This window comes from Zonotrichia albicollis, chromosome 7, assembly GCF_047830755.1.
Source record: "Zonotrichia albicollis isolate bZonAlb1 chromosome 7, bZonAlb1.hap1, whole genome shotgun sequence".
Classification (NCBI taxonomy): domain Eukaryota; kingdom Metazoa; phylum Chordata; class Aves; order Passeriformes; family Passerellidae; genus Zonotrichia; species Zonotrichia albicollis.
In genome coordinates, this window is record NC_133825.1 from 34,901,102 (window position 1) to 34,928,382 (window position 27,281).

General features: G+C 36.2%; 1 protein-coding gene across 2 annotated transcripts in view; it reads left to right on the top strand.

Annotated features, from left to right (window-relative positions):
- Positions 1-27,281, top strand: part of MYOF (myoferlin) — a 63,281-nt gene that overhangs the window by 6,466 nt on the left and 29,534 nt on the right. The window contains exons 3-23 of one of the 2 annotated variants that reach the window (XM_005481215.4): positions 508-599; positions 6,613-6,721; positions 7,924-8,008; positions 10,108-10,268; positions 10,752-10,880; positions 12,139-12,201; positions 12,314-12,364; positions 13,879-13,909; positions 14,343-14,458; positions 15,560-15,686; positions 16,275-16,378; positions 17,309-17,377; positions 17,498-17,541; positions 17,978-18,060; positions 20,208-20,246; positions 21,935-22,059; positions 22,513-22,629; positions 22,992-23,169; positions 23,984-24,108; positions 24,583-24,689; positions 26,921-27,113. In XM_005481215.4, coding sequence (XP_005481272.2) covers positions 508-599; positions 6,613-6,721; positions 7,924-8,008; positions 10,108-10,268; positions 10,752-10,880; positions 12,139-12,201; positions 12,314-12,364; positions 13,879-13,909; positions 14,343-14,458; positions 15,560-15,686; positions 16,275-16,378; positions 17,309-17,377; positions 17,498-17,541; positions 17,978-18,060; positions 20,208-20,246; positions 21,935-22,059; positions 22,513-22,629; positions 22,992-23,169; positions 23,984-24,108; positions 24,583-24,689; positions 26,921-27,113 — 2,148 coding nt within the window. The remainder of the gene's footprint in view (positions 1-507; positions 600-6,612; positions 6,722-7,923; positions 8,009-10,107; positions 10,269-10,751; positions 10,881-12,138; positions 12,202-12,313; positions 12,365-13,878; positions 13,910-14,342; positions 14,459-15,559; positions 15,687-16,274; positions 16,379-17,308; positions 17,378-17,497; positions 17,542-17,977; positions 18,061-20,207; positions 20,247-21,934; positions 22,060-22,512; positions 22,630-22,991; positions 23,170-23,983; positions 24,109-24,582; positions 24,690-26,920; positions 27,114-27,281) is intronic. The other variant, XM_005481216.4, reaches the window with a different exon arrangement.

Sequence of the window (27,281 nt, forward strand, 5' to 3'; positions counted from 1 at the left end):
TATGTATTGAAAGTCCTCATGGTTTATTTGTAGGCCTAGTCTTATGTTGCATCTTCAGGAATATTTTTCTTGAGGAAAATGTTTTCTTCACTGTGTTTTTTCACAAAGATAAATGAAAGTTAAAGATTTTTCTTACATTTTGTAATTAGAATTATAAGAAAAGGGAACACACAACTATTTGTTTAAATTCAATAGTAACTTAGTTCAGCCAATATTGGAGAGGAATGACAAGAAAATATGTATGTTAATGTGAGGAAGTGGAACTGCAAAAGAAATGATGATTCACTATTAAACAATTTAATTTTGCTATTGTTGCTAGTAATTAGCAAATCAAATACATGCTATGACCTTTTTTTACTTTACTTTCACAAATGTAAGCTGGATTTGGTCTCTCACTAAATGCAAAATTTATTTCTGAATAATTTTATTGTATCTGCTACTCTGCTGGTAATTTTTACATGACTTGTCATTATAATTTGGGTTTGGTCTTTTTTTTTTTTTGTTCAGATTGTTGAATTTGACTTGAAAGGAATTGCTCTGGATAATTCATCTTCTCTAACAATTATTGTGAAGGATTTTGAAACAATTGGACAAAACAAGTATGTTCCTTCTTTCCCTCTCCCTACCCTCCCCCACCCCAGTATTAAACACAACTTTCAATACTGAAGTACAGGGAGAAAATGGAACTGATAGCTGGTGTTTGCTGTGCTCTCTCTTTTCTGTCAATGCCAAGTAGTGTTCTCTGTTACTATTCTGAAAGGAAGTATGATATGTCATCGTTTCTTTTTTTCATGGCAGATTTCATGTCTCAGGCAAACATTCATGTTTACTCATAGTAGCCCAACTCCATTGTTAGCTTTTCTTTACTACTCTCTACCTCCTCCCAATATGTGGATCCTGGTTTTTACAACACTCTGCAGCTCTGTCATAAAATCAGTGTGAATCAAGCCAGTGCCCTCAGGTCTCTCATTCTTGAGATTCCTGCAGATCAGTTAGGCAGGAATATATTGCATGCCTCTGACTTTAGGGGGCTCTCAAAACTTGAGATAGGAAAGCTTATCAGTAGTCAGACTTTTGTAATGGACTTTATAATGTATCAAAAACTACAGTGATTATCTGAAGCACCTAAAATGTTTCACTCTGTACATGGGTTCAAAGTTAAGCAGTCATGTGGTTGGTTTTCTTCAAACTGTATTTTAAAATATCATCTAGACTCATGTTTGTAACTCTTAACCCCCAGTTTGAGCAAATGCCTATTTTTGGGTTTATGCACAGAAAGTTGTTCGTACCAAAGCCAGAGTAGTACCTTCAAAGTAATGCTCTTTGCAAATAGATCCTCCATCACATCCACACATTTGCAATGTGTGATGAGTTTGGAAGGGATATTGGCAGGGAAACAAGATAAGGGGGTGAGAAGTGAGAAACACATGAGCAGGCATCCTGATTTTAACATGATAATAGGAAAGAGCATCTTGTAGTTCTTTTAAAGACACAAAACACTGTAACAACAGAAGAGATTTGATATTTATGAACACTCACATTTAGATGAAAGAGTACATGAAAGGAGGGAATGTGGAATAAGTTTCTCACCTACCATTTGCATGTATGCATAACCTGTATTTCTCTAGAATTACTGATTCTATTTCCTGATTTGGAGAGAGATTTAGGACTACCATATCAAAGACTTGCTGCTTTTTCATGGTATCCTCTTTTAATACTCAAGAAAAAGTCAATAGATACATGTCTGAAGTGCTGCAGCGTTTCAAAACAGTGCTCAGTGGAAGAGTGTGCAAATAACACGCCCATGGTTTGTCTGCATGGGAAGGTGGAGCACAATGCTTATCTAAGGTCCTTACTATGGAGAGCTACTCTAATGACAGTTTAAAAACCCAGTGTTTGCTTCTGACATTGACAAGTAGACCCATTAGCTCGGGAGCTGTGTTAGGTGTCTAAGCTAAGTGGGATTTGAGTTGAAATCAACAGTCTTCCCTTTAGAGATTCATGGTTTTGTATATTTTATTTAAAAATCTAGATTTAATTTGGATTTAGTTTTTGAGTGTAAAGAGCGTGCCTAGGGGCCTCTGTTGCCCGAGAACAAGCAATGAGAAGAACCTACACCATTTCTTTGGCTCTATTTTCTTTCCTCTGGAGGAAAACACGCAGTGAGGATTGCTGTTGTTGCATTCAAAGCAGTGACAACTTTTTCTCAAATGTTTTGCTCCTGTCTGTCTGTAGCCATAGGCAGAGCCCTGGTTTCTCAGGCCAGCCTCCCTCTGTACTGCTCGCTCCCAGAGCTCCTGGCCAGCACGCTCTGCTGGCCCATGCTCTTTAGTCCTGACTACTTGCAGACACCTGCTCTGTTCCTGCGCCCAAGAGGTGGCTACAGAACCTGTGGAGCAACAGAGCAGAAGATTGCAGTATAAGACATGATTTTTTCCTGTTCCTAAAAGCTGATATAACTTTTCATCCAGTCTGTTTTTAAACATGCCTGGAGGAGGAGTACAGTGGATGTTATTCTGCTTTTGCACTGTGCCAAGGCACTGAACTCATTGCTTTGGCATGTTTCTGTAAATTAAGCCTGAAAGAACATTTGGATATTTTTCCATTTCTTTGTTTTCCAGGAGGGAAAATTTACTGCTTCATTTACAGGATCACTAAACTTTTGCAGATAGGTTAATGAGTTCTCTTCATGGAGAAAAGTCACAGTAATTGGAAAAGATAAATAAAGCAAACCACTGTATACAGAAAGAACATCATAGGAATAAACCAGAGGACTCGTATGATTCATGCTTAGTTAGATTTTCTGGCATAAAGATGTTTGAAAAGAGAACACATCTGTTTTCTATTACATCTAATACTGTTAGTAGAAAGATTTCAAATCCTCAGAACACAAATCTTTCTGCAGGTAAAAAGTCCCAAAGACCTCACAGGAAAGTCAGTTGTCCCTTGAAGTTAAGAGAATGGGCAGGGATTGTGTGTTTCCCCATGTCCTTTGTGTAGTTGGTAACCTAGTGAGACAGGAAAAACAGATTGGGCACACCCTTTGCTCTAACAGAAAAATGCAGCTGCAAATGAGCACTACAGCAAATTATTTAGTCATTACTAAGGATTTCTCATAGTTAAATAATTTCCAGATTGTTTAAATCCTCCTACAGCCGTGCCCTTTTGTGTGCATTCTTTTCCACATCAGTGTGACTGTACATAGTTGCAGGATTTCCTTGTATCCACTGTATGCAAGATCCAGTTTAAGATTCAGTTTTGGGCTTTTCTTTCTTGTTCAAAACAAGAAAGAAAATAGTTTCTTTTCTAAAGTTTGTTCTTGCAAAGAGTATTATGAAATAAGTAAAGATAAAAGAGAGGTTTTTCTTAATAAAATAATTAAACATAGCAGGAATAACAGAGGGTGGGTGTTGGGTCTTGTAGCATACTTTGTAATGAAATACACACACTGAGAAAGAAAGGTTGAGTACACTAATTGTAACTGCAGTGTAGAATCAAGTTGCTGATGAGAATAATATATATAAACCTCTGCCAAGATATACCCTTAAAAAGAAATGAAAAGAATTTAAATTCTTGACTCTTTAGTAATTTAAGCCTTGGGGCTTCCAGTAGAAGTAGCATGTAAGCAGCTAGACGACATGATAGGCTGAAGACTTTAGTATATATTGCTACCTTCAAACCAAGAGGAATAATAAAAAGGTTGGTACTGTGAGTTAGTTCCTGATCCAGACATGGGTGTGGAGTTTCACTTCACTTGGTTATTTAGGCAGCTAAGAGGAAGTGCTAACCACAGCACTAACGGATTAATTAGCTTTGGCACAAATGCCACTCAGTGTTTAGTAGTTGATCATCAGTAGTTCATTGATTTCATGCTTATAAACTAGGTGTTTTCCTTTGCTCACTGGGGGGAAGCTGTTGTAGGCCTGGTAAGGTTCGAAATCAGCTTCTGAATAGGGATTTTACATTTATTTTTTTGTGTCATCTCCAGTGGTAGACCAGAATGTTTGAACTGCTTGCAGAACAGGGGTTTTGCTTTACTCCTGCAAAGCTGGAAAAGTTTAAGAGACCAGACTGATTGGGCATTATACTTGTAGAAGTCTTAGGGATGGCCAAAGAGGTACTGAAACATTTAAGAAAAAATACTAATTTGTTTTGGTCTTCTGCTAAAAAAGCTGATGAATAAAAGGTCAAAGGATGCATTAAGCTATTCCAGTAGCAGAACCTGTCCCATTTGATGGTCTCAGAAGATTAGTGTGATCTGGAATTAAATGGGCAAATGCTGATCTGCTCAGGCAAGAGGAAGAAAGCTGGAATAGGTCCAGCAAAGAACGGTGTCCTTTGATGATGAACAGGTGGTAGAAAGTCTTTCCAGCTGTGCTGGAAGGAAAGGAGTCCTTGTCATCTTGTAAGTCATGGCTTCAGATGGAGGTCACATGCAATCCTGACTGAAGGTGAAGTCTTAACAGTTCAGAGGAACCCAACAGCTTCACAGTAGCCATGCAGAGAACTGGGATCTAGTTACCTGTCAGAGGGAAGTATAGGAGCAGACCTTGCAGCCAAGCACTAAACATCAATGAACTGCTGATGGACATGACCTCCCAACAGCTCCTGAGGTCTGATGTAGCTGACTTAGCCCAAAGATTAGAGACCTGAGAGAAGCATGTCAGAAAAAAGGCTTTCTCTAAGACTTGTACAAAAGTGACTGAGGATGACTTTGAGGCGTTCCTTGTTACTTTGAAATGTATTACTTCAGTCATTGAGTAGCTTATGATCAAAACCAGACTGGACATAGTCATGGGTAACCTCTTCTAGCTGACTAAGCTTGAGCAGAGGCACTGGACTAGATAATCATGAGTGATTCCTTCCAACCTCATCAGTTCTGTGCTTCTGATAAGGGAGAGGTGAAACATCCCAAACCCAGGAAGCAGGAAAGGCAGAATAGTGCCCAAAGCTTAAAATTTGGCTAAAGTCTAGAAGTAGACTAAGAGAGTTTATAGTTTGAATATTAAATTTCTCAGTCTTGTTAGAGTGGAAAAAGACAGGAGACTGTTGCTGCCCAGCCTACTAAAGGAGGGGGAAATGAAGGCATGTAAATAGAGGGGCAATGTATAGAGGCAGCTGCTTGCAGGCAAGAAGTCTACGTAACTGATTCCCTCTTCAGTCTGCTGAAGGGGATCACTATTTTAAAAACAGTTACTAGGCATTCAAATGTGTGCAGTTATCATTTGTACAGGGCAGATGAAGATGTAGAAATGGAAATGTACAGTGCAAAATTTGAAAAGCACTACAGGTAAATGGCAGTTCTTGAGTTAATGTCACCAGATGGGAGGGTGTGGTTGCTGAAACATTCATCCTGCTGATTTGAGATTACTTTGGGTGGCTTCTGAATTCTTTTGAAGTCACTCCATAAGCTCCAGTAAGCTTATATCAAATCTAAAGGTCAAGTCTATATAAATTTTCTACAAATGTGCATAGGAAAATACTTTCTCTTTTTTTCTCCTTCTATGGCACCTCAAAATATGTAAGTTTCTGCAGCTGAACAGAAGTTGTGATGTGTAAAATCCGGAAGGTTTATTTGGAGGAAATTAATGTTTTATATATAGGTATCCTAATGTACTTTACAAAATATTAATTTATGTTCTTGCAACACAGTATGCAAGAGTAGCTATAATAGTGTTCTTGCTCCATGTGAAAAAATACCCTTGCATCCTTAGCTGCTCCATGAAAAAGCTCTGTGACTTCAGGGGACCTCAGTCACGTTCTTTGTGTATAGATCTTTTTTTTTTTTGCTTTGGCACCAAGGCTGGTATTTTATTTGTGACACATGATCTTTGAAATATTTACAGGGTAAAATTATCTTGGTTTTTTTTGATTGAAAAAAATCTCAGTTATTCCAGTAATCCACTTCAGTATGGGAGTAAACTGCTACTACATGCCATGAGAATGAAATACAGTGCCAGGTATCATGAGACCAGTACCACACTAAGAAATTTTTCCTAAAAGTAGTCTCTTGGGCTAAAAGTACATGCAATTTTCATCTTTCTGGGAGAGGGTGGGAGGGACAGATGCAGTCCCAAAGTAGGCAGAAGTAGACCCAGAAGAGTCCATCCATATCAGATCCCTCTGAAACCTTCCTTTGGTAGACTGCTCTAGAACCATTAGAAACATTCTGAGAATTTAGAAGTGAGAAGATGAACCTATTCCAAAATGCAGAATTATGAGCAAGAAGATTAATTTTGTGGTTCTCTAGTAAGCACGTGGATTGCATTTGTTCTGTTTCACTGTTTTCATTAGAAAGATGTAGTTGTGTCTGGTTTTGTGTCTGTTTTGTGTAGTACAACAGCTGTTGTACCTAGTTTATGTTTACTGAACAACACCAACACCAACATTTGAGTGTAATGAAACAGAAATAAAAAATTAGCAGTACACAGAAATAAAAAATTAGCAGTACACAATCATTAGATGGCATTTGCAATGGTCTTTTGTTGTGCTTTGAGTTTTCAAGTAATGGCTGGAGTTACTTTGTTGTCTAACAGATGCTAGCAAAAGAAAAATGGTAATCCCTGTTTGATATGTATTTGCATTCTAACAATGATTTTTATTTAATTCCAGATTAATTGGCAGTGCATCCGTAGCACTGAAAGATCTTGTAGGTAACCAAAGCAGATCTTTTCCCTTCAAACTCATACCTCTACTGAATGAAAGGGGACAAGAAACTGGAGTGAGTAACTTATATTTTCTTATTTTGCTGTATTCTTGATCAAAATGCTCCAGCAACAGGGCTAATATCAATTTAATTCTTGGAAATGTCTAGCAAAAGCTCCAGACAGAAGAAATCTATAACCAGACATAATTAAGTCTATACAATTTTGTTTTCTCTGTATATATTATATATTTGTATTTATGTGTTATAAATAATATGGACCACAGAGTATGCATGGAAATCAGCCTGATGTTGAAAAAGTGCATTTTCCAAGTACCAGATGGAGTTCCCACATGCACCTTTTTGCCATATGCTTTGTAACACCTGCCTGTGTCAAAGCACATGATCAAGTACATGTTCACTGCCAGCTCCCTCCAGAAAGTTACACAAGAACTTGCTGAACTTGATTTAGCACATGTTTAGATTTCAATGGTTATTAACTTAGTTATTAATTAAGTAGGTTTGGAACGTGGGACCTTACTGTGTTTGTGCAGTGTAGCTGCTGAGGCACTTCATACTGCATTCTGCTGTACTCAGTCATGAGAGACTCCAAGCATAATTTCTGTCTCAGCAGCTGCAGTTTAAAATCATGATTAGTTGGTCACAAGGTTGGGCTTTTTTTGCTGACTCCTCATGTTACTCTGGCAACTAGAAATAATAATGGTTAGTTCAATAATCCAAAACCACAGTCAAGCAGATAAAGGACAATTCTATAATTAGAATGGAAAATGACGTACTGTTTTTCTTCCAGGATGCAGATTTGAATGAGCAATTAGAGAAGCCAGATAGGAAAATTTAGTTATGGTTCAGACTTGTTAAGTTGTTGATGAGATAGTGTTATTTCTCTACTGCCTTTGTTTTTCTGTCTGCAAATTTAGGATATCACGTTGTCTGCCATGAATATTGTGGAACTAAAGCTAACATTTGTAGAATACCTTACATGCTTGTATTGTGACAGATTTTTCTAAATATAAACACAGCAACTCCATTTCTTAGATATTATTTTAGAACCTAGTCCATTAGCTGAATTTGTGTAATCTTTATTGTTTTCATGTGTATATAGCTTAATAATAGTTTATTAACTTACTAGTAGCTGAGACTTAATAAAACTGTTGTGCCAATGAATAGTTAACTGTTCATGCACAGAGTTTGAACAACTTACTGCTTGTAATCAACTGTTGTGAATTACTGTGGGCTACAAAAAAACCATTTCTCTGTAGGCAACAATTGATTTGGTAGTAGGATACGAGCCACCAGCTGGACCTGCAAATCCAACTGATCCAGGAGGGACCAGTGCACAGGAAGGTATTTCATCCTTTTCTCAGAATGTTTTTGTTAAAAGCTCTAGGAGCTGTTTAAGGTAAGGCAAGAAGGTGATTCAGCAGCACTGTTCACCAGAAGAAAGCATGTCAAGACTGCTAGATAGTTATTTCAAAGAAATTAAGGATGATTCAGAAGGTTAAAAAAAAATTTGCCATTTCCTGACATAAAATGGATTTTAGTATGATTTTCTCTGTTTGTTTAAAAACTTTTCTAAATGGCTTTTGTTTAGGGGAGAAAGATTTTTGAATGCTCAAGGAAACAGCAATTATCTACTGCAATTCTAGGCCTAACCAGAAAGCAGAGATGTTCCATCTATTACTTTCAATGTCAGGGATCTTGGTGAAAAAATTTTCTTGATTAATTAAACCTCTTTCCCCTTGTAGGACAATTAAGTTTTGGAAGATACTGTTTTATATTAGGTTGATATTTGACTAGCCAATGAAATACTATGATCAGTAGGGAATATTCTTTGGTCTCTCTGTATATCATATTGACCAGGCTTCTCTCTGCTGAGAGAATTTTTGAGATCTGGTTTTCCAGACTCTTAAAAGAACTGTGAAATAACAAACTTTTGCAGTTGATTGGAAAATAATAAGCCTAATATCAAGGCTGTGTTTGTGAAGAAAGAAGGAAGTTTAATAAATGTTTAATAAATGTAAATTTATTTTAGAGAAGTAAATCAGTTTGACCATTATTTGGCGATAGATAGTAACATAAGAAGGAAAAAATTGAAATCAGGAGTCTTCTGGAGGGAAATTTTGATTACACTGACTTCTCTCAGAGGCTGGTTTTGGAGAGCAAAAGGATAAGTAATATAAACACAAAAGTTGTATGTTAAATTACTGCATTTCAAAGTAATTTTATAGAAATGTGGACTTGAAGACTAAAAATGCAAATTCACCTTTATGAGATTATTTGATAGCTTTTAAACTTTTTTCAATTATAACATACAGATAAAATAAAATATGGCAGTTTTTTATCTAGTATCCAGAAACTGCATAGAAATTATTTCAGTGTGAATTATCAAACACACTTTAGTTAGTTATTCTAAACACCTATTTCCCATGAAATGAAATCACTTTTCCTGAGACAGCTACAGCTCAGTTTCAGGAATTAAAAATTAAGTGCTAGGGTAATCAGTTAGCTGCATGGATCCATTGAGGCGAATGCATTTTGAGAGATGTTAGAGAGGTGGGTGTGGTCTTCTGCTTATAAAATACTTAGCATGTCAATCTCCCTGGTTTTATACATCTCTTACAAGGACCATGAAGGACTTGATTATACAAGGTGATCATCAGCCTGTAATTTATAAAGTTAGAATACATTCTGTTAATGCCAACCACCACAGACACATTCTTCCTCTAAATTTTACCATGGTCACTGCCCAGTTAAGAAAACCTGTAAACACAAGGAAGCGGCCACTTTTGTGGTCTAGATATTTATGGATCCTATTTTGCAATTCTGGAATCTCAGAGTATGATTCAGTATTAGAGTATCATGTGGTTGCAGAACTGCCTTCCACAGAGGCATGCTGATTTCAGAGCTGTCAAAGATCCTTACTGAAAAACTTATTCCACACTTAAATGTTGTAGAGAAGGATTCAGTTTTATTTTGGATGGCAGACCCTAAATGTATTTGTGCATTCAAGATTCTGAACTAAAAACCAATGCTGTGCTATAGCCTAGTCTTGCTGCTGGGAAACAGCAAGATTCATTCAAAAGCAATGTTTATTCAGCTGGAATAAAATGAATCCCTTGTGGTGAATTGTGAACTAGTTGGATTACAGCTCAGCTTTGCTTGAATTGGTTGATTAAAAAAAATGTGTGGGAATTGTATTAGACACTCTGCATCCAGAAGAGAGACTGATCTAGAGCTAGTTTGGTTAGGATATGGGTTGTTCTTAAGCAGGCTAGAACGACTAGCTTTCAAAAGGAGTTGGAAGAATGTAGTTGGCAAAAACATTATTGACATGAGCTAATAATAGAATTTTACTGGAACTCTTGGATATCAAACTATTGTTCCTGTAACTTCAACAGTTCTGCTATTTATTTATTAATTGCACTGATTTTTTGCTGTATGAGATGGAGAAGATGATGGAGGTTACGAGGATGGGTTGGATGGTCCAGTTGGTGGTATCACCCCAGCAGTTCCAGGTGGCACAAAGGAAGCCCAGCTGGCTAAACGCATCACCAAAGGAAAGAAAACACGGAGAATCCTCTCTAACAAACCACAAGATTTTCAGGTACTAGATTTATTAAATATTGCATGGTCCCTTTTTCTGCTGAGCATAACAGGCTTTTACACAGCCTGAGCATAATTTAATGTCAGCTTATCTAATGCACCACAGAGATAATTAGCCTCTTCATTTGAAAGCCAGTATTTCAAAATTATTCCTCAAATGTTCCTGTTACTCAGATGTCTGATTTTGTACAGTTCTTACTCAAATAGGGATGAACCTTATTTGCTGTATAGTTGTACAGATTTCAAACTACTGTAGCAGCTCTAAAAATAAATGGTAAAGGCAAATGAAAAAAACCCAGTGAAATAATTAACTGCAACTTGTCTTGTAAAATTAATTACTGTCATAATTAAGCTTGCAAAGTCTGGTTTGAATCTGTCAGCTACTTCAGGTGTTGGCTAACATTAGTATAATAAGGAATTGTTGTGATCAGGATCACTGATAATATAGAGAATAAATCAGTACAAATATCTGAATTTTTTTCAGATTCGTGTTAGAGTCATTGAAGGTCGTCAGTTGCCTGGGAATAACATAAAACCGGTAGTCAAAGTTCATGTTTGTGGTCAGACACACCGGACAAGAATCAAAAGAGGAAATAACCCATTTTTTGATGAAGTAAGTGGTGTAAGAACACGCTAGCTGAAGTGTGGAGGCTATCAAATGTTGAGAAGTAGTTAATACAATTTTCATTATGATCAATTAATACATTTTTAGTCATATTTATTGGTAATTATGGCTAACATGCATTAAGCCAATCCCAATCCCTTTCTTTATGTATTCACATCACTAAACACATCTCTGTCACTGACAGTCTTAGCAGATAAAACTAACTAGAAGGAAGTCAAACTTCATGTGAGACATATGGAATGTTTTCTTTGGTGCAGTTGGCCATGTGACAGAATGACTGAGTAGTTGTGTTCTAAAAATCTCAGAAAAGTTAATTAGAAATCATTGTTGACCTCTGTGGTGCGTGCAGGTGAGTGCTCAGTGCAATGCCATAGGAGTGCCACAGAACCTGGAGATGTCACTGCCTTGCTACCCGTGTTTGGTAAAAGCACCACTAGATTCCTCTGTCTAGGCAGGAGATCTGTGCATCAAACACACTGAAATACAGGAGAGAATTCAAAGCCACCTAAGGGACACAAGAACGATCCCATAGCTGAAAGATTAATGTTGCAAACATGGAGTGTAATAGAGAAAATGCCGAGGACTCTCATTATCTGGGCATGTGCGGAAAATTCAGAAGATTTTGGAATTGCATGGCAAGCATGTTTAACATACACAAGCAAGACCAAGGAATTTATAAAACTTTAAAACTTGAACTAAGCCGTGGGTAGCAATCAAAATTTATGAAGTCATGGATAAAATAGGGATGGCAGAAAGTTGTTTGCACCTTATATTGAAACGATTCCTTGGCAGTCTCAATATCCATAGTAGTCTAAAACTGGAATACAAATCACTATCACCACTAACCCTAAAAAGGCCACTTTGACAACTACAACAGAGATGGTTAGACCAGAATTTAATGTTCTGGGTGATAAACTTTATAGTTTCTGAAGTTGTTTCCCTGAGAAAAATATGAAGTGCAGAGCAAGGAGTTTGCTGGAAGTTTGCAGCACAGTTATGCTGACAGTGTTTGCTCAAATGGAAGTTGTGACTGTCTTGTCTGTGTTGTACTCAGTCAATTTACTAAATTCACTTTTTCATTCTGCACTAAGTTACCACATAATACGTCCAGCAAGAATGTGGGGTGAAAGTACTGTATCAGGCATGCTTCACATGCATCTTAAAATAATGGTTTTGCATTTTATCTTCAAGAAATCATGTTTTTATGATTTTAAGACAGACTTTTTGCTTGTTTTTGCCTTGACAGATATTTTTCTACAATGTCCACATGACTCCTTTAGAGCTGCTCGATGAAACCGTTAGCATTCGGGTAAGAAAAACCAGTGCATATTCACAAGGCTGCCGGGTACCTGTAGCATCCTCTGGCCATTTCCCCAGGTTGTTTGGGAACATTCCTGTTTCATGCTCCTCTGTCTTTTTAGGTGTATGATTCTCACTCTCTACGAGCAGACTGTCTGATGGGTGAATTTAAGGTGGGTATGAAGAAAGCTCCAGATCGGGACTAAATGAAATAAAATGGGAGAAAGTACTGGTTTTAAATGTTTACATTTATACTTCTTTTTCATGGGGTCAAAGAATTACCTGGTGATGTCTTGTTACTCAAGCTAGAGACCATTTGCCCAAAGCACTAGTAAGCAGGTTTTTTTAATTGAGTCGAGGAGTATTGTTAAAAAAATGTGTGTGATTTATATACCAAGTTCTCCAATTTGCATCCAGGCAACTTTTCTTCTTTTGTGGTCAGGTGATTATTTGATGTGAGGAAGGGTTTGAAGAGATAATTTTATTAGGTAGCTAATAGGCAGAATAGTGGTATGTATGGTGGCATAAAGACACACATTCTCAAAGAATGTGGAGAGGTCTTCCCTTGGTCAGAAGTTAAGCAAAAACAGGGGTGGAAAATTCATTTAGTTAAAGTCATTTCTATGGTTCTGATGATATTAGTGAGATGGTCTTTATTTGGATTTGTTATTGTCAACTCTGGGAAGTAGACATCTGCCTGCCAAGAATTCCCATGTAATGCAATTCCCATGTAATTCCCTTGTAATGGCTGCTGGGATCAACTCTTACAACACTTTCAGTACTGGCTGTCTCTTCTGCTTGCTTATTTGGTACTGCATAATTCAAGAGGTCTCTAGACCAGCTTTTTGCAAAAATATGCAAAGAGGGAAGAGTGTTCTTTTCTAAATGAAACACTTTCTGCCACAAACCTGATTGCTTTTTGCTTCTCACTGCTTATTTTCTGTGTGATTTCTAGCGATTGAGTCAGTGGTGTATTGCTGTGTGGAAGATTGATTATTCACTAAGCAGGTCACTCAGCTGCTTTCTGTTCCTGCAGGCACACATTCCAAGAGGAAACCACAAGGGTAATTCTGTATAGAAAATCACCTTTCAGACTTCACCTGCAAGGAATACTGGCCCCAACTGCATGAGCAAACATACTTACATTCCTGAACATGTTTAAAATCTGATCCAATGAATGAGGCAATCTCGTCCAGATTTGACACACTGGGGAGAGAAATGGTCATAATTCTTAATAAAGAAAAGGAAATTATTCATTAAAAAAAAAAATTCACTTCTGGAACTGAAGGATGAAATGTTGAGCAGGAAGAAAGAACAAAAGTGTTCTGATAAGCCTGTCTGAACATAAAATAATGAATGAGGATAGGAAATTCAAGAAGCAGTAAGCCAGCCCCATTTTGTGTCTCTGGTAAATGAAAAAGCTGGGGATGCAAGAAAATAAGAAAATAACTACATAAATTATCTTTTCTTGCATTTTCTTATTGGCTGCTCTATCCCTTTGAAATCCCTCATTTTTCAGTGTAAGACATTTTCTCTTTCTCCTCCTAGTAATATTCTATGTAAACTGTCTTGTGTTTGTGACAAGAGAACAATGTAGTGCTGCCCATGAAAAACATGGGGTCAGTTGCCCCACCATTTTTCTGTTTTGGTATTTCTTCAGAGGTAATGCCTTTGATCTTTATTTCAGATTGACATTGGCTATGTTTATGATGAGCCTGGTAAGTAATGGTTACTTCAGAACTTCTTTCCTTGAAACTACAAGTTGAAACATTTCATTGAATTTCTAAAGAGAAGAAACTTAATGTAAAGTTATTTAAGCTTGCTGCTTTAAGCAAATATCCAACAATATATAACTCTTTTCAGTGAATTCACAATGAAGTGCAAGCCCCTTTTTTACCAAAGACCTAAAATTTGAAAAATGCAAAAACATTTGATAACTATGTCCCTGAACTAGTATGCCAAAGTAGTTTAACGCCGGATTTCTTGTTTTGGATGACTCTGTTGAGACCTGTCTGGGACAGTATTATTTTGTTAAATAATTGGTGCAATTTAGGATAAAGCATACTTTTGAAATAGCTCACTGCTTATATGATGTCTGCCATTTTGTAATGGACATTACTGGGGACAGTGGTGATGTTTCTTTTATTTCAGGCCATGCAGTCATGAGAAAATGGCTTTTGCTGAGTGATCCTGAAGATACAAATTCAGGAGCCAAAGGCTATATGAAAGTCAGCATGTTTGTCCTGGGAACTGGAGATGAGCCACCAGTAAGTTTAATTTAAATGTTTTTCTTCCACTCCCCATCCCACTGATACTTATTTATGTCTCCCCAACATTGTTTTAATAGTGTATAATTTGCTCATCTACTAGTGGTTTCATACTGGACTAAGTGGCTAATTCAAAGTTTGTTTGGTTATTGTGCTCAGTTAAGCATCCTCCACCGTTTGTGGGTGCTCCTTCACGCACTGGCAGCAGAGATGTGTTAGTCTGGCTTTGCGTGCAAGCGGATGTGTAACTCTCCTTAGCTTAGCTACACAGGCAGAGCCACTGGTACCAGCTCCAGGACTAAGTCAGGGATATCTCCACTACTACAAAACATAGACAAGCCCATAGAGAAACCAGAGTACTACCCAAATTTTCCTGGAAGATCAGACCCCTCAGTAATTACAAGTCAGGCACAGGTAATTTGATGCAGATGAAAGCAGCAGGTAGTTTAAGCAATCCAATCCTTCCTGTCTGCTGTTCTGCCAAGGTGAAAACAGGTGATTTTTCCTTGTAATGCTTTTCTTACCAGACCATTGCCTCTACTTTTGCTTTTCTCCCTGTCTGATATTTTTGCATACTGTTCTCCTTAGCTCAATATAATGTGGTTCCCAGAACCATGGCAGATTGCCTTTCAGTTTCGTATTAACTGTTCCTCTCTGCTGTTCTCACACTTCTTGAAATCACAAGGAGATGTCTAGTTGTTTGTGGTGTGTTTATTTTTAAATGAGGAAGCCGTAAGTTCTGCTAAGTTATATCAGACTTGTAAGCTTTTCCTAATTGTAATAAATGCCTTCTCATGAGATGAGTATGGAATTTGCACGAAGTTGGCATTTTACATGTGCCAAAATCATCATTGTCTGATGATGGTGATTTTGAAAGTGTGATTACAGTGGGCTCCTGCAATTGGGTACTTTAGAGATAAAACTGAAAGTAAAATACTTTAGCTGGAATTAAATTTTTGTGGCATGATAATTTGATACAGTCTCATTCTTCATCATGAAACTGACACCAGTCTTTAGCTAATCAACAGTTTAGCTAATTACCTTAATTCTAATTCTCTACATTGCCTTGTCTTTTTTGTCTACAACTGTATCCCCCAACAGGTTGAAAACAGGGAGAGAGATAATGAAAGTGATGACGTGGAGAGCAATCTTTTATTACCTGCTGGGACTGCACTGCGATGGGTCACTTTCCTTCTCAAAATCTACAGGGCTGAGGACATTCCACAAAGTATGCAGCTTCTCCCTACTTGTCCATTGGTGTTTGAACACTGTTCAAAATAGTTATTTGTGTTCGCTGCTCAGAATAGAATATAGGGGACTTTTCATCCCTTACTAGCAAGTTTTCTCCCCTATATCTGTCCCAAATAGCAATGTCTTCAAATACATGTATGATGTTTTTCAAATACAGTAATGCCTTTAAATTCAGGAGCACATCCTGAATTTACTCAGGATCACTACATATCACTACATATCACTACATAAACATCACTACATATGATGTTTGAAAAATCTAGATTCTTAAAATTGCTCCTAAGCCAAAATTCGTAGTTTTTACCTGCAACACTTCTGAATTTTGCTTATCAGGTTAGACTTTATTCTTCTTAGATCTGTGAGCTGGTTGATTTTGGTAAGACTGCAATGGGCAATTTATTATTTAGGAATAATAATAGTAATACTAATAACAGTATTAGTAATAACAATATAACAATAACAATAATAACAATAGTAATACTAATAGTAATAATAATAACAATAATAAAATAAAAATAGTAATAATAAAACAACTGCCTTAATTTGATTTTTGACCCTTCTCCAGTGGATGATGCTTTTGCACAAACTGTCAAGGAATTATTTGGAGGAGAAGCAGACAAGAAAAACCTGGTAGATCCATTTGTAGAAGTTTCTTTTGCTGGAAAAAAGGTAATTTAGTAATATCTGTACCTTTGTATTCTAATTGTAGTCCTGAGAACAGATTTCATAAGCCAACATGAGTTTTTAATTTTACTGGAACTATGGAAATAAAAAAATGAAAAAATAAAGTTCAAGAAAAGATAGCAAAAAAATAAAGTTCAAGGTACAATAGAAAGGGTGTAAAACTGATGACTAATGAAAGGAATGTATGACTAAAGGCTAGAACTGGCATATGCCAGATTGCCTGCCTGCCAGTTGTTCCTGATTGCTTTTAGTACTTGGTGATATAGATCTTTCTGCACAGATTAACTGCATTTGTACATTTAAATAATGATGTGTTCCTTAGAATGCCAAATTTGATCTGGAGCACAATTGCACAACATATATTCATTGCTAGTAAATTTTTTGTCAGTCATTTAATATGCTGCATAGTCAGGTTACCACACCCAGTAGTGTAAAAGATCTTAAGACATGACCAGCAAATAATGCAGACTCTCCCCTATGATATATTCTTCATCTACCCTAAAATCTGCATAAAGAAAGCTGAAATCAAGTAATTCCTTCATCTCATTTCTCTGCAGTGATAAAAGCAGAATAAATTGTGGCTTGTGGAAATAACAAGCTTTAATAATTTCATTTATTTGTCGCTAGTGAAAAAAATAGGGTAACCAAAATCTCATATTTAAACACTGTTTCAATATTTTCTTTTCCTCTGAAAGTCATTAATGCTGCATATGCAGATTACTCTAACTGCACTTATCAGTGGAAAACTCATTGAGCATCAATGGCTCATTGCAGCTTTAATCCAGGATTCACTTACTACTACCCCTAATTTTTCCAATCAGATGATGATGTGTGCTAAATCACAGCTAGTAAATACTTTTTTTCTGTTTTATCTTTGATGTTGCTCTGTTGTATATTTGATTTCATTTTTGGCAGGTTTGCACAAACATCATTGAGAAAAATGCTAATCCAGAATGGAATCAAATTATTTATCTTCAAATCAAGGTCAGTTTTTTACCCTTGTTTCTGTAGTAACCAGCCTTTTTCTTGGAACTCAAGGCATTGACATTGCAGAGGTGAAAAAAAGTAATGAGTTTTTTTACTTTCATTGCTTTTTTATTTCAGTTTCCCTCAATGTGTGAGAAAATAAAACTTTCAATTGTTGATTGGTGAGTTATGACTTTTAATCAAATTACTTAAGAAGCTAAATAATAATAAGCAGAGAATAAGAAAATATGAAAAGAAGATAATAAGAAAAGTCTGGTTCTATAGATGTCAGGTATTTTTACAATGCATGAGAGTATTTAAGCAAGTGTTTAAATACCTTTATTGTTTCTTTACCAGAGATCTGATTAGTGTAGCATGAGATTATTTTTAATTGTGTGCAGTGAGAACTGAGCACTGTCACTGTTTAATGATAGTGGAAAAGTCAGGTGATTTATTCATGGATTACAGCCCACTTTTTTTAACTTGTCATTACTGGTTTTGTTAGTAATATTGAAGCATTTCAGGTCATAGAAAATGTATGTACTAGTAGCTTGCCCCTGGGTGTGATGACTAGCATTATATTTAAATAAAATCTTCCTCTTTTTTCCTTTTTTGTAGGGATCGACTTACAAAAAATGATGTAGTTGGAACAACATATTTAAGTCTCTCAAAAATTGCTTCTTCTGGAGGAGAGGTTGAAGGTAATTGCTTAAGCTGTGTGTAACACACAATCTTCTCTTGTGCTACACCGAATGGCAGAGATCAGTGTTCTAACAAATTATATATTTATCCATAGTTTCTCAATTCCCTGGCAACAGGATTGTCTATTCCTTTTGAAATATTCTAAACAATGCTCCTAGAAAACATTCTATGGGACTTTGAAAAGTAAAGTATTAAAATTTTCATGACTAAACCACATCATGATGGAAATAGCAATAATTCAAGATTTGGTTTTCCACTATATATATTTGTTAATTAATTGAATAAATTTCCCAGTACTTTCCCAAATTCAGAAAATGATGTGATATCACAATCTACCATGTGTAAGATATGCAAATTTACTGAGATGCTTAATAAGATATTTAATTTCAAGACAATCTGGAGTCACTGCTTCAGAACCATTTCTTCTTTGGACACTGGTAAACAAGACTCCTTTTGCTGCTTCATAAGAGTTTCTGTTCCATCTCTGAGAAGAGAACCTAAAAGCTGTGGAGTGTTCCTGAGTAGTTATCCTAAAGGAACTATCTAGGACCACATTCTCATTTCCTGGACACCACTGGGCTGCTTGCAGATGTTGGGGAGCCTGGGTCAGTCTCTGCTCTGGTCAGAGAAGCAGGCACTGCATCTCATTGCACAAGTGCTCAGTATTCCTATTTTGTAACTCTGATTTTGATTGCACTGCTGTGATTGCAGGCAGCTGATCTATATGCTTCAATCAGTAGAGATGTCTGGATATGTAATTTCATACAGCTAAAACCCAAAACTGTTTAACTGCAAGAAAACAAGTTAGACAAGATATGAGGTGCCTAAAATATTGTTCCCATTGGGAAATAGCTTTGTAATAAAACTCTTCTTTAAAATATTATAAGAAATACTTTTTCTGCCAATATTTTGGAAAATATTAGAAAAAATCCAGTTACATTTATGTTCTAATATAACCTTGTGATTATTGATAATTTCTTTGTGGTCTATATCTGTAATCACCTCTTTTTATAGCAAAATCTTTCATACAACTGGGCCAGCTCCTACACTAGGATTCTGTGTTATCTTGCCAGAAAAATTGTTTTATCTTTTTAGTGAACATAGCTTGGCATATTAGTTATCCAAACAGCATTGTAAAGCTCAAGGCTAAACAGGCTTAGCATGTATTTATCTGACTGTCTACAGTAGTTTGAAGGACACTGTCTCAAAACCATTTTCAGCATTGTCACAATAAGAATCTAAGTTAATTCTTTTTTCTGTTGCATTTATAAAATCTCTATGCTATGTACTTGTCTGAGACCATTTTGTCTTTAAGCTGGTAGCTTTATCAGGTGTTTAGAAACAAAGTTAGCGGCTCGAATCCTATGCTGACATGAGGCAAGAATTGGATGGGATTGTATTTTCAGTCACATAAAAGCTTATGAAGTAGTCCTCTTAGAAGGACTGCTGTTGAAGTAAGACTTCATGCAGATATTCTTTTTATATATCTTGTGCACAGCCAGAAGCAAAAGCAAAAGGCATTGGGAAAGCCAAGAGAGAGGGGTTGGGCTGCTGGGGAGAATTCAGCTCTGGAGAGATCCCTATGAGTGTGTATCCTGAGGTGCAGCTGAGTCACAGAGCATTTATCAAACCCAGACACAGTCACTGGGAGATTAGTTTGGTTTCTCTCTCTGCTCAATGGCGTTGGAACAGCCATTTCTGTTGTCTTCTTTTTAGTGCTGTGCCTGAAGCCTGTTCTGGCTTCTAAAGGATTGTGAAACTGAGCTAGTCTATAGTCCTGAGTAAATGTAAATAGATACCCTAAGGGGCCCTGAAATGTAGTGGGGTTTTAAAATGTCCTTAAGATTTTTAAAGTAGTTTAAAAAATAAATCTATATTTTGTGTGGAGGAGAATTGTACAAAGCTGAAAAATAAGCACTAAAACAAGCTATTTTGTTAGATATATGCTGGCTTTTTGCCCTTTGGAATTTATACAAGAAGAGTAATACCTTCATGTATTAACTAGAAGCAAAATTCTAGCCCATATGAAATTTATTTTGTCTCAGGCTTTCAACTTTATTTTTAAAGAGGATTGCATTGTGATGTGTGTTTTTTTTCAAATGCTATTATCACTCGTCATGTAACTGCTTCTCTTTTCATGATATAGATTTTTCATCTTCGGGAACAGGGGCTTCATCATATGAAGGTTTATCTCTTCACCTGTTACTGATTTTGTGTTCCATTGCCCAAACTGAAGAGTATTGCCTAAGATAGTCCATCACCTTAAAAATATTTTTAATAATTCTTTGTCTAAAAGATTTCACCATTGTGATTAAAGAGTATCAAAAATAACTAACTCTATAAACCAGTTTTGGCACTGGAATTGGTTTGAAAATATTTCTTTTTGGCTGGTGCTTCAAGCTGTGTGTTAGAGATGAGCATGTAGTTGCTTCAATTACAGAGTGCTTAGTCTAACAATGGCTTGAAATTTCTAACTTAGCTCTGAGATCATGGGTATATTTGCAACTGCAGAGCCCTGCAGAAGTAAATAACTGCCTTAAATAATTAGTGCCTGTTTTGCTTATGCTTAACAAGCTATATAAACAAACTAATAAAATCTGATTCTGTTACTACCTGGAGAGGTGGCATTTTCCAGGTGGACATCCAGGTTTGAAAGAATTTCTGGTAAATATTTAAGTAGTGAGAAAGAAATACAAGTGGCGTGCAGTTGAAAGGTAATCAACATTCATCCACATGGTACTTCATTTACTATCCTCCTTTCTTAATAAAGTAACATTAAGTTAGAGGCTGAAATAGTTTCTCAGAGCACTTTCTATCATACATGATTATTAGCCTTCTAAAAGTAAACAACTGAATTTTAAATTTTAAAAAAAAATAGAAAATAAATTATTTTTTATTCCAGTTTTGGGAGGTCTTTTTGTTGCCTATATGTTTTTTTTAATTTATATTCTGTTTAATTTTTTGGCATCAGTAAGCAGTGAATTTAACACATATCATGTATCTTAAACCTAGTGATACTGAGGTCTGATGCGAGCAGTTCGGTCTTAGAATTTTTTTTAATTGGACATTATTCAAATGGTTTTTTTCATTCAATTTTTGATCTGTTTCTGATTCAGAGGTAAGGGTGTGAAAATAGCCAAATGCAAAATAGAGAACTGCAAATCTTTATTTTATATTGTGCAGGTTATAGGTGACTTTGTTAACAGGAAATTACATCAAGACATCACATCCACTTTTGCAGTCCACTCGTGTCACTCAGTAGTGGCATGGCCACACAGGGCACAGCCCTTTACTGTCACTGTCCTACCTCAGCCTTCTTTTCCTGTGAGAAATAAGTGCATCCCTCTCTGTGCTGCAGGTCATTCCAGGAAATTTCTGTTGCAAGTTGACTTGTTTCTCACCTCTTTTTTCTGCTAGAGAGTGCATCTTTTCTGTGGCTATTTAGTTTGATCTTTGGCCTGTGCCTTTAAGTGATTGCAAATGTTGTTTTACTCAGCTTCACATTTTCTAGAAAACATGTTTTCTGTTAGCATAAGAGCACATTACCCTTGCACATAAATTAAAACCATATATTTGGAGTGGGACATAAATTCCTCTCATTCTGTGGGATTTTTGCTGCATGAAGTGTTGTGTTGCATGAAGTGTTTTGCTGCATTTAGTGTAAGTGTTGTGCAGTGAAGTTAGGTACAAGTACAGTCATTGGTATAATTAATTTAAATTCATATGGTACACCCAGAGAATAAGTGTTCTCATATTACTAATACCTAACTAATATCTAACATTCCTTCTAATGGATTTGATAGCAATGTTACTTGTTTCTTTCTGGCTCAATATGGTAATTAACAAAGATATAATGGTAATGTCTTCTGTTAGCAAACTCTGGAGAAACTGAAGTTGGATTTTTACCAACATTTGGGCCTTGTTACTTAAACTTTTATGGAAGTCCAAGAGAATACACTGGATTCCCAGACCCATATGATGAATTAAACTTTGGAAAGGTAAGTTTCTTTATTAATTGTTTTTCATAAAAGAGTTAACACAGTTCTTTTTAATCAATGAATTAATAATTTTAATTTTTTTGACACTACACGCCTCTTGCTCTTTGTTTTTGAATAATATTTTAAATTTAAGATTAGTAAGGAAGTATGATAGTATTTTCCATTCCTATCTGGCTTTGTTTTAAAGGTATTTTTGAAGGAGCAGAAATGATTTTGACAATTTTCACCTTTGCATGCATTTGTATTTCTTCTTTCCTTGTTTGCATAAATATTATTTTCACTTCCAGCATTAAGCCAACTACTTTATTTCACTTGTTCCAATATGTACATCCATTCCTCTGCAGGAGTTCTGAGAACACTTCAGTGAAGCCAGAATTGTGTACAGCTAAAAAAAATACACGCTTCTTTAGGGCAAATATATAAAATTTGATTTGATATGTGTTTCTGTTACAGGGAGAAGGAGTTGCATATAGAGGGAGAATTCTGGTTGAACTATCTACATTATCTGAAAGCAAGCCTGTTAATAAAAAATTAGAAATGATTCCTAATGATGACTTACTGGTTGTCGAGGTAAATCCTTGTTTTATTGTCACTGTTGGTAGTGGAGATGTGCCTGGCTGGTTGTTTTTAGAAGAGTGATCTAACTCAATAAAATCAGTACAATAGAGTTCAGTCTCCAAGTTAAGAGAGACCTTTACTGGTGGCTGAGGAGTAGTGGCTAAAAAAATGTTGTGCCCTTGTGGCAAGAAGGGTTAATCTGAAATATTTTATAATATCAAATTCAGTAATTTATTATACACATTATATTTTTTGGTCTCTTCTCAGAAAACAGTAAAAACATTGAGGCTATAATTTCCATTTAGCTATTGCTATTGTTTTTCTATAATTGTGGATCCCAGTTTGAAATCCAACTGAAAAGGTTGTTTTGGTAGAAATACCAGCGCAGACGGAAGTTCTGCTTGGCTGCTGTGTTTCACTCTGCCACGATGCTGCAGGACACGGGGGAGCCCATCCAGTTCGAGGTCAGCATCGGCAACTACGGCAACAAATTCGACAGCACCTGCAAACCCTTGGCGTCAACCACCCAGTACAGCCGCGCCGTGTTCGACGGTAAATATAAAATATTTCATTTCAAGTATTCAATACCCAAAAACTGCCTTTTGGGTGTGCTGTTTGCAGCTGTGGAGTGTCAGTCCAAACTGCACCGAAAATGTGGCAGAAAAGGGTATGGCGGTCTTCAGAGCTTTTGAGGTGAAGTTGCATTTACAGAGTACATGCTGTAAGGCCCTACTAATAAGAGGTTATTAGTGAAATTTGGACAGGATTCAGTGAAGTCTTTTGGCCATGTACTAGAAATACACAAACTTTGCCAGGAGAATTCATGTTATTTTAGAGATATCTAGAGTTAAGTAGGGAAAACATGATTTGAATATTCTGATTTAGAATAAAATAATAACTTGTTTTTAAGTCATACATCTCTCAGCCTAGAAAAAAAAATTAGCTAGATGACAGGAAAATACATTTTGACTATAATTTTTTTATTAACTGCAAAGAGTAGTTGTTTCTTTTCCTCCTGTGTATTAAATGAAATAATCAGACTACTCTAGAAAATTATTATTTGAATATTTTATTTCAAGGATAAATTTATAATAATATGCCATCTACATAAGTATGTTATGGGAAAGAATATGTTAACAGCTAATTTATTTTTTAAAACCTATTGGATTTTGAAACAATTTGAAGTGAATGTTTACCATTCAACAGATGCTATAGTGGCTTGAAAATGCAAATCTTTTTGTGAATTTGGAGTAGCTTATATGTTTTTCATTATTTGTAGTACATAAATGATATGAATGTAGCAACAGTGTACAGTATCTATTCCTGTCATGAATTCTAAACCTTGCATACAAATGTTTCACACCAGGTAATTATTATTACTACTTGCCATGGGCAAACACAAAGCCAGTTGTAACGCTGACTTCTTTTTGGGAGGACATAAGTCATAGATTGGACCCTGTGAATGTAATCCTAAACATGACTGAAAGACTGGTAAGACATTTAAAATCTTTTTCATTTTTACTCGTTTTCATTTAGAGGTGTAATGAAAAAGTGGCATTTTGAGCAAATTATGGAAATTTTGTGATACTTTCTCTCTTTTTTTCTTAGTCAAAATTAAAAGTTGCTTGGTGTAACAAATGGCACTGTTCATCACAGGCCTGTATTTTAGCAAGGCTCAGCACACTCCTGCTTGAAGCCACAGGGAATTCCCAGGGAAAGGAAGAGTCCTCAGTGTTGGTTGGAGCTGTTAAGTCTGTGGGACTGTTATTTTCATGTTTTGTTGAATACAGTGGGGGAGAACATCAGAATAGTCCTGTTAAATACAAATTAAGTTTAAACATGAGTCTTTTATTGGTTTGGCCTTTACACAGATGAATAAACAAGATCAAAATCTTGAAACTCCTACTGACCATAAACCACACTGGAAGTTCATAAGTGCAAATTCTTTTCTTTTAAATTCCTCAGCAATCCAACTTAGCCACCTTAAAATCAGGAATGCAGGCTAAAGTGTCTGAAAACAGATTAGCAGAGATGTGGTTGAAGCTGATTGATGATCTTACAGAAGACATAAGGTAAAGGAATTTTTTTTATCTCTTATGTTATCATTCCAGGCCTGCTCAGAATCTTTGTTATTGCCTCTGCTAAGTCAGAAAACAAATTCTGAGGACTATAAAACTGACTAATCTCATGAATTGACCTAAGAACTGAAATTCCAAAAGTAAAACATCATGGATGTTGCCAATCAAATAATCCATCTGGTTGTGTAATCCTCCATTATCTCAGCATAGTTTTATTACTGACAGTGATAAGACAAAACAGCATCTCTTGAAAAAAATCTGAGGCAGGATTTTTCTGAAAATGGATATTAGGTCTCTCTGCTGCCTTTCTTGCATCCACCCTTCTTTAGAATTCCTCATGTCCCTCTGGTTTACCTGTGTTTCAATGTTATTTCTGAAACTGAAGAGGGAAGAAAGTCTAGTACTTCACTAGCAAGCCCAAAATAAAAAAATCAAAGGTTATGCAGGGATTATGGGCCATAAAGATCATATTTTTGAATACGCTTTTAGTCAATGTGTCTGTATGTCTGGGGATGTTCAGAGAAGGCAGCAGGAATCAGCATTTAGACATTTGAAAGAGAATATATTCTAAATAGAGAGGAAGGAATTGTATGAGAAAGAGACGTTCAAAAAGGAGATATTGAGATGGGGAGAGTAAACAAGTGGGTGATAAAACAGCACAGGAAAAATAAAAGGAAAATGACAGAATAGTTATTATCCATAAGAGGAAATAACAAAGAACATGAAATGAGAGAACAAATTCATCATGTTGTTGAGCCAATATAAAGGTTAGCAGAAGAAAAACAAACAGTGGAGGTCAGTATGTACTAGCAAAGAATTACATGATAGAAAACTTACAGAAAAATATAAACTAATAACTTCATAGAATGCTGTGATCTGAAAGAAACAGATAAAAAGGACTGACAAACTCAAGGAAAGTAAAATGTGAAGGGCAAACTTTTGTCACATGGAACCAGTGTGGAAACTTCATTTCCTCATCCTGACACATATTTGCACTGTTATAAATTCAGACCATTGTTTTATAAACTATCACTCAACAATTATGGAGCAATAGCACTTAGATATAGCACCAAATGAACTTCATTTTGCTGATGGGATACAATTTTCTTTTGGGTTTTTTTTTTCAACCAACTCAAAAAACTTCTGTCAAAGACATAGCTCCCTGTCTTTAGAAGATTTTTCCTTGCTATGCTAAGGTTTAAATAAGTTAGAAGTTTGAGAGAGTTTTCAGTGCAACACTTAAAATTATTTGAGTTTGTGAAGGTTATGATCTGGTACATGTGATTGATGTGAAAGCAGCTCCCAGGGCAGACAGCTCTTGCATTCAGATTAGTAGAAGGAACTCCAGTGGAAGGCACAATAGTCACTATCAAAGTCTTACAGAATCAAAACCCTTAGAAGTTCATAGCATTAAATATAGGTCAAAGAAGAGAAACTAGGCAGTGTCTTTGGAAATTTTTAAACTTTTTGTAAAATATCATATTAAAGACATTTTAATGAACTCTGCTAAAGGGATACAGTCACTGGTCTTTGAAAAGCTGCCTTTTCCTCAAACCTCCTCTCATTTTTCTGATGGAATTGGACAGCACAGTCACACACATCGTATGATTTTTTGGGGGTGTTCTGTTCAGAGGCAAGGCTAAATGATCCTTGAGAGTCCCTTCTAACTCAGGATTCTGAGACTTTTCGGTTCCATTGAATACTTACTCTGCCCTCTACTGTCTCAAAAGTTCTGTGTCACAGATTTCTTTCAGAGTTCTTTGATGTTTTCTTCCCAGAGGGTTAGATAAATCTAGTCATAGCCACAAACCATATTTGTATAATGAATGTCTGAGAATATACAGTTTCCAGGGAAGGAAAGGAACCTAATCTTGGTCTGAAGGCACTGGTTTCAGTTTTGAGACATACATTTTGAGAGGATAATATTTTATTGTGAGTATATAGAGAAATTGATTTTCCTTCGTTTGATTGGTGGCAATTACATTAAAGCAAACACCTGTTCTACCTTGGTGCTTGTTATGTAAGTACAGCCTTTCCCTTGCTTACTATAAATACCTTGTAGTTGAAAATCTCTGCAGAAATAGATGCAATAGCACTGTTCCAGTGGTTTTCAATCACAGAAATGATGGCACTCAATCCATTGCCACTGTTTGCATGCCTGCATTTAAAGTGTAACTAAATAAAAGCCACCTGGGTTATTAACCATAAAAATATTCTCTTTTCAGTAAACCATTTCCCCTGATAGAAGGCAAATCTAATATTACAGTCCTTGACACTCAGATAGAAAAGCTGCGCCTCAAGTCCCTCAAACAGATTGGAGAAGCGGCAGCCAGGATGAGAAGTGAGGCTACTGAGGTGAAAGCCACTCTGACAGAAATTGAGGACTGGTTGGATAGATTGCTGCAACTGAGTGAAGAGGTTAGTGCTTCACGATACTGTGTTTGGTTTAGCAGAACTGGTTAGTTTAGCAGTACCTGTCTAACACAAATGGGTGTAAAGTTCACTGCTGATCAAGCAATATCCACTCTCTGTAGAACAGTAATTTTAGATCCTGTGAAAGTAAACATGTTCCCCTGTGTAATTGCA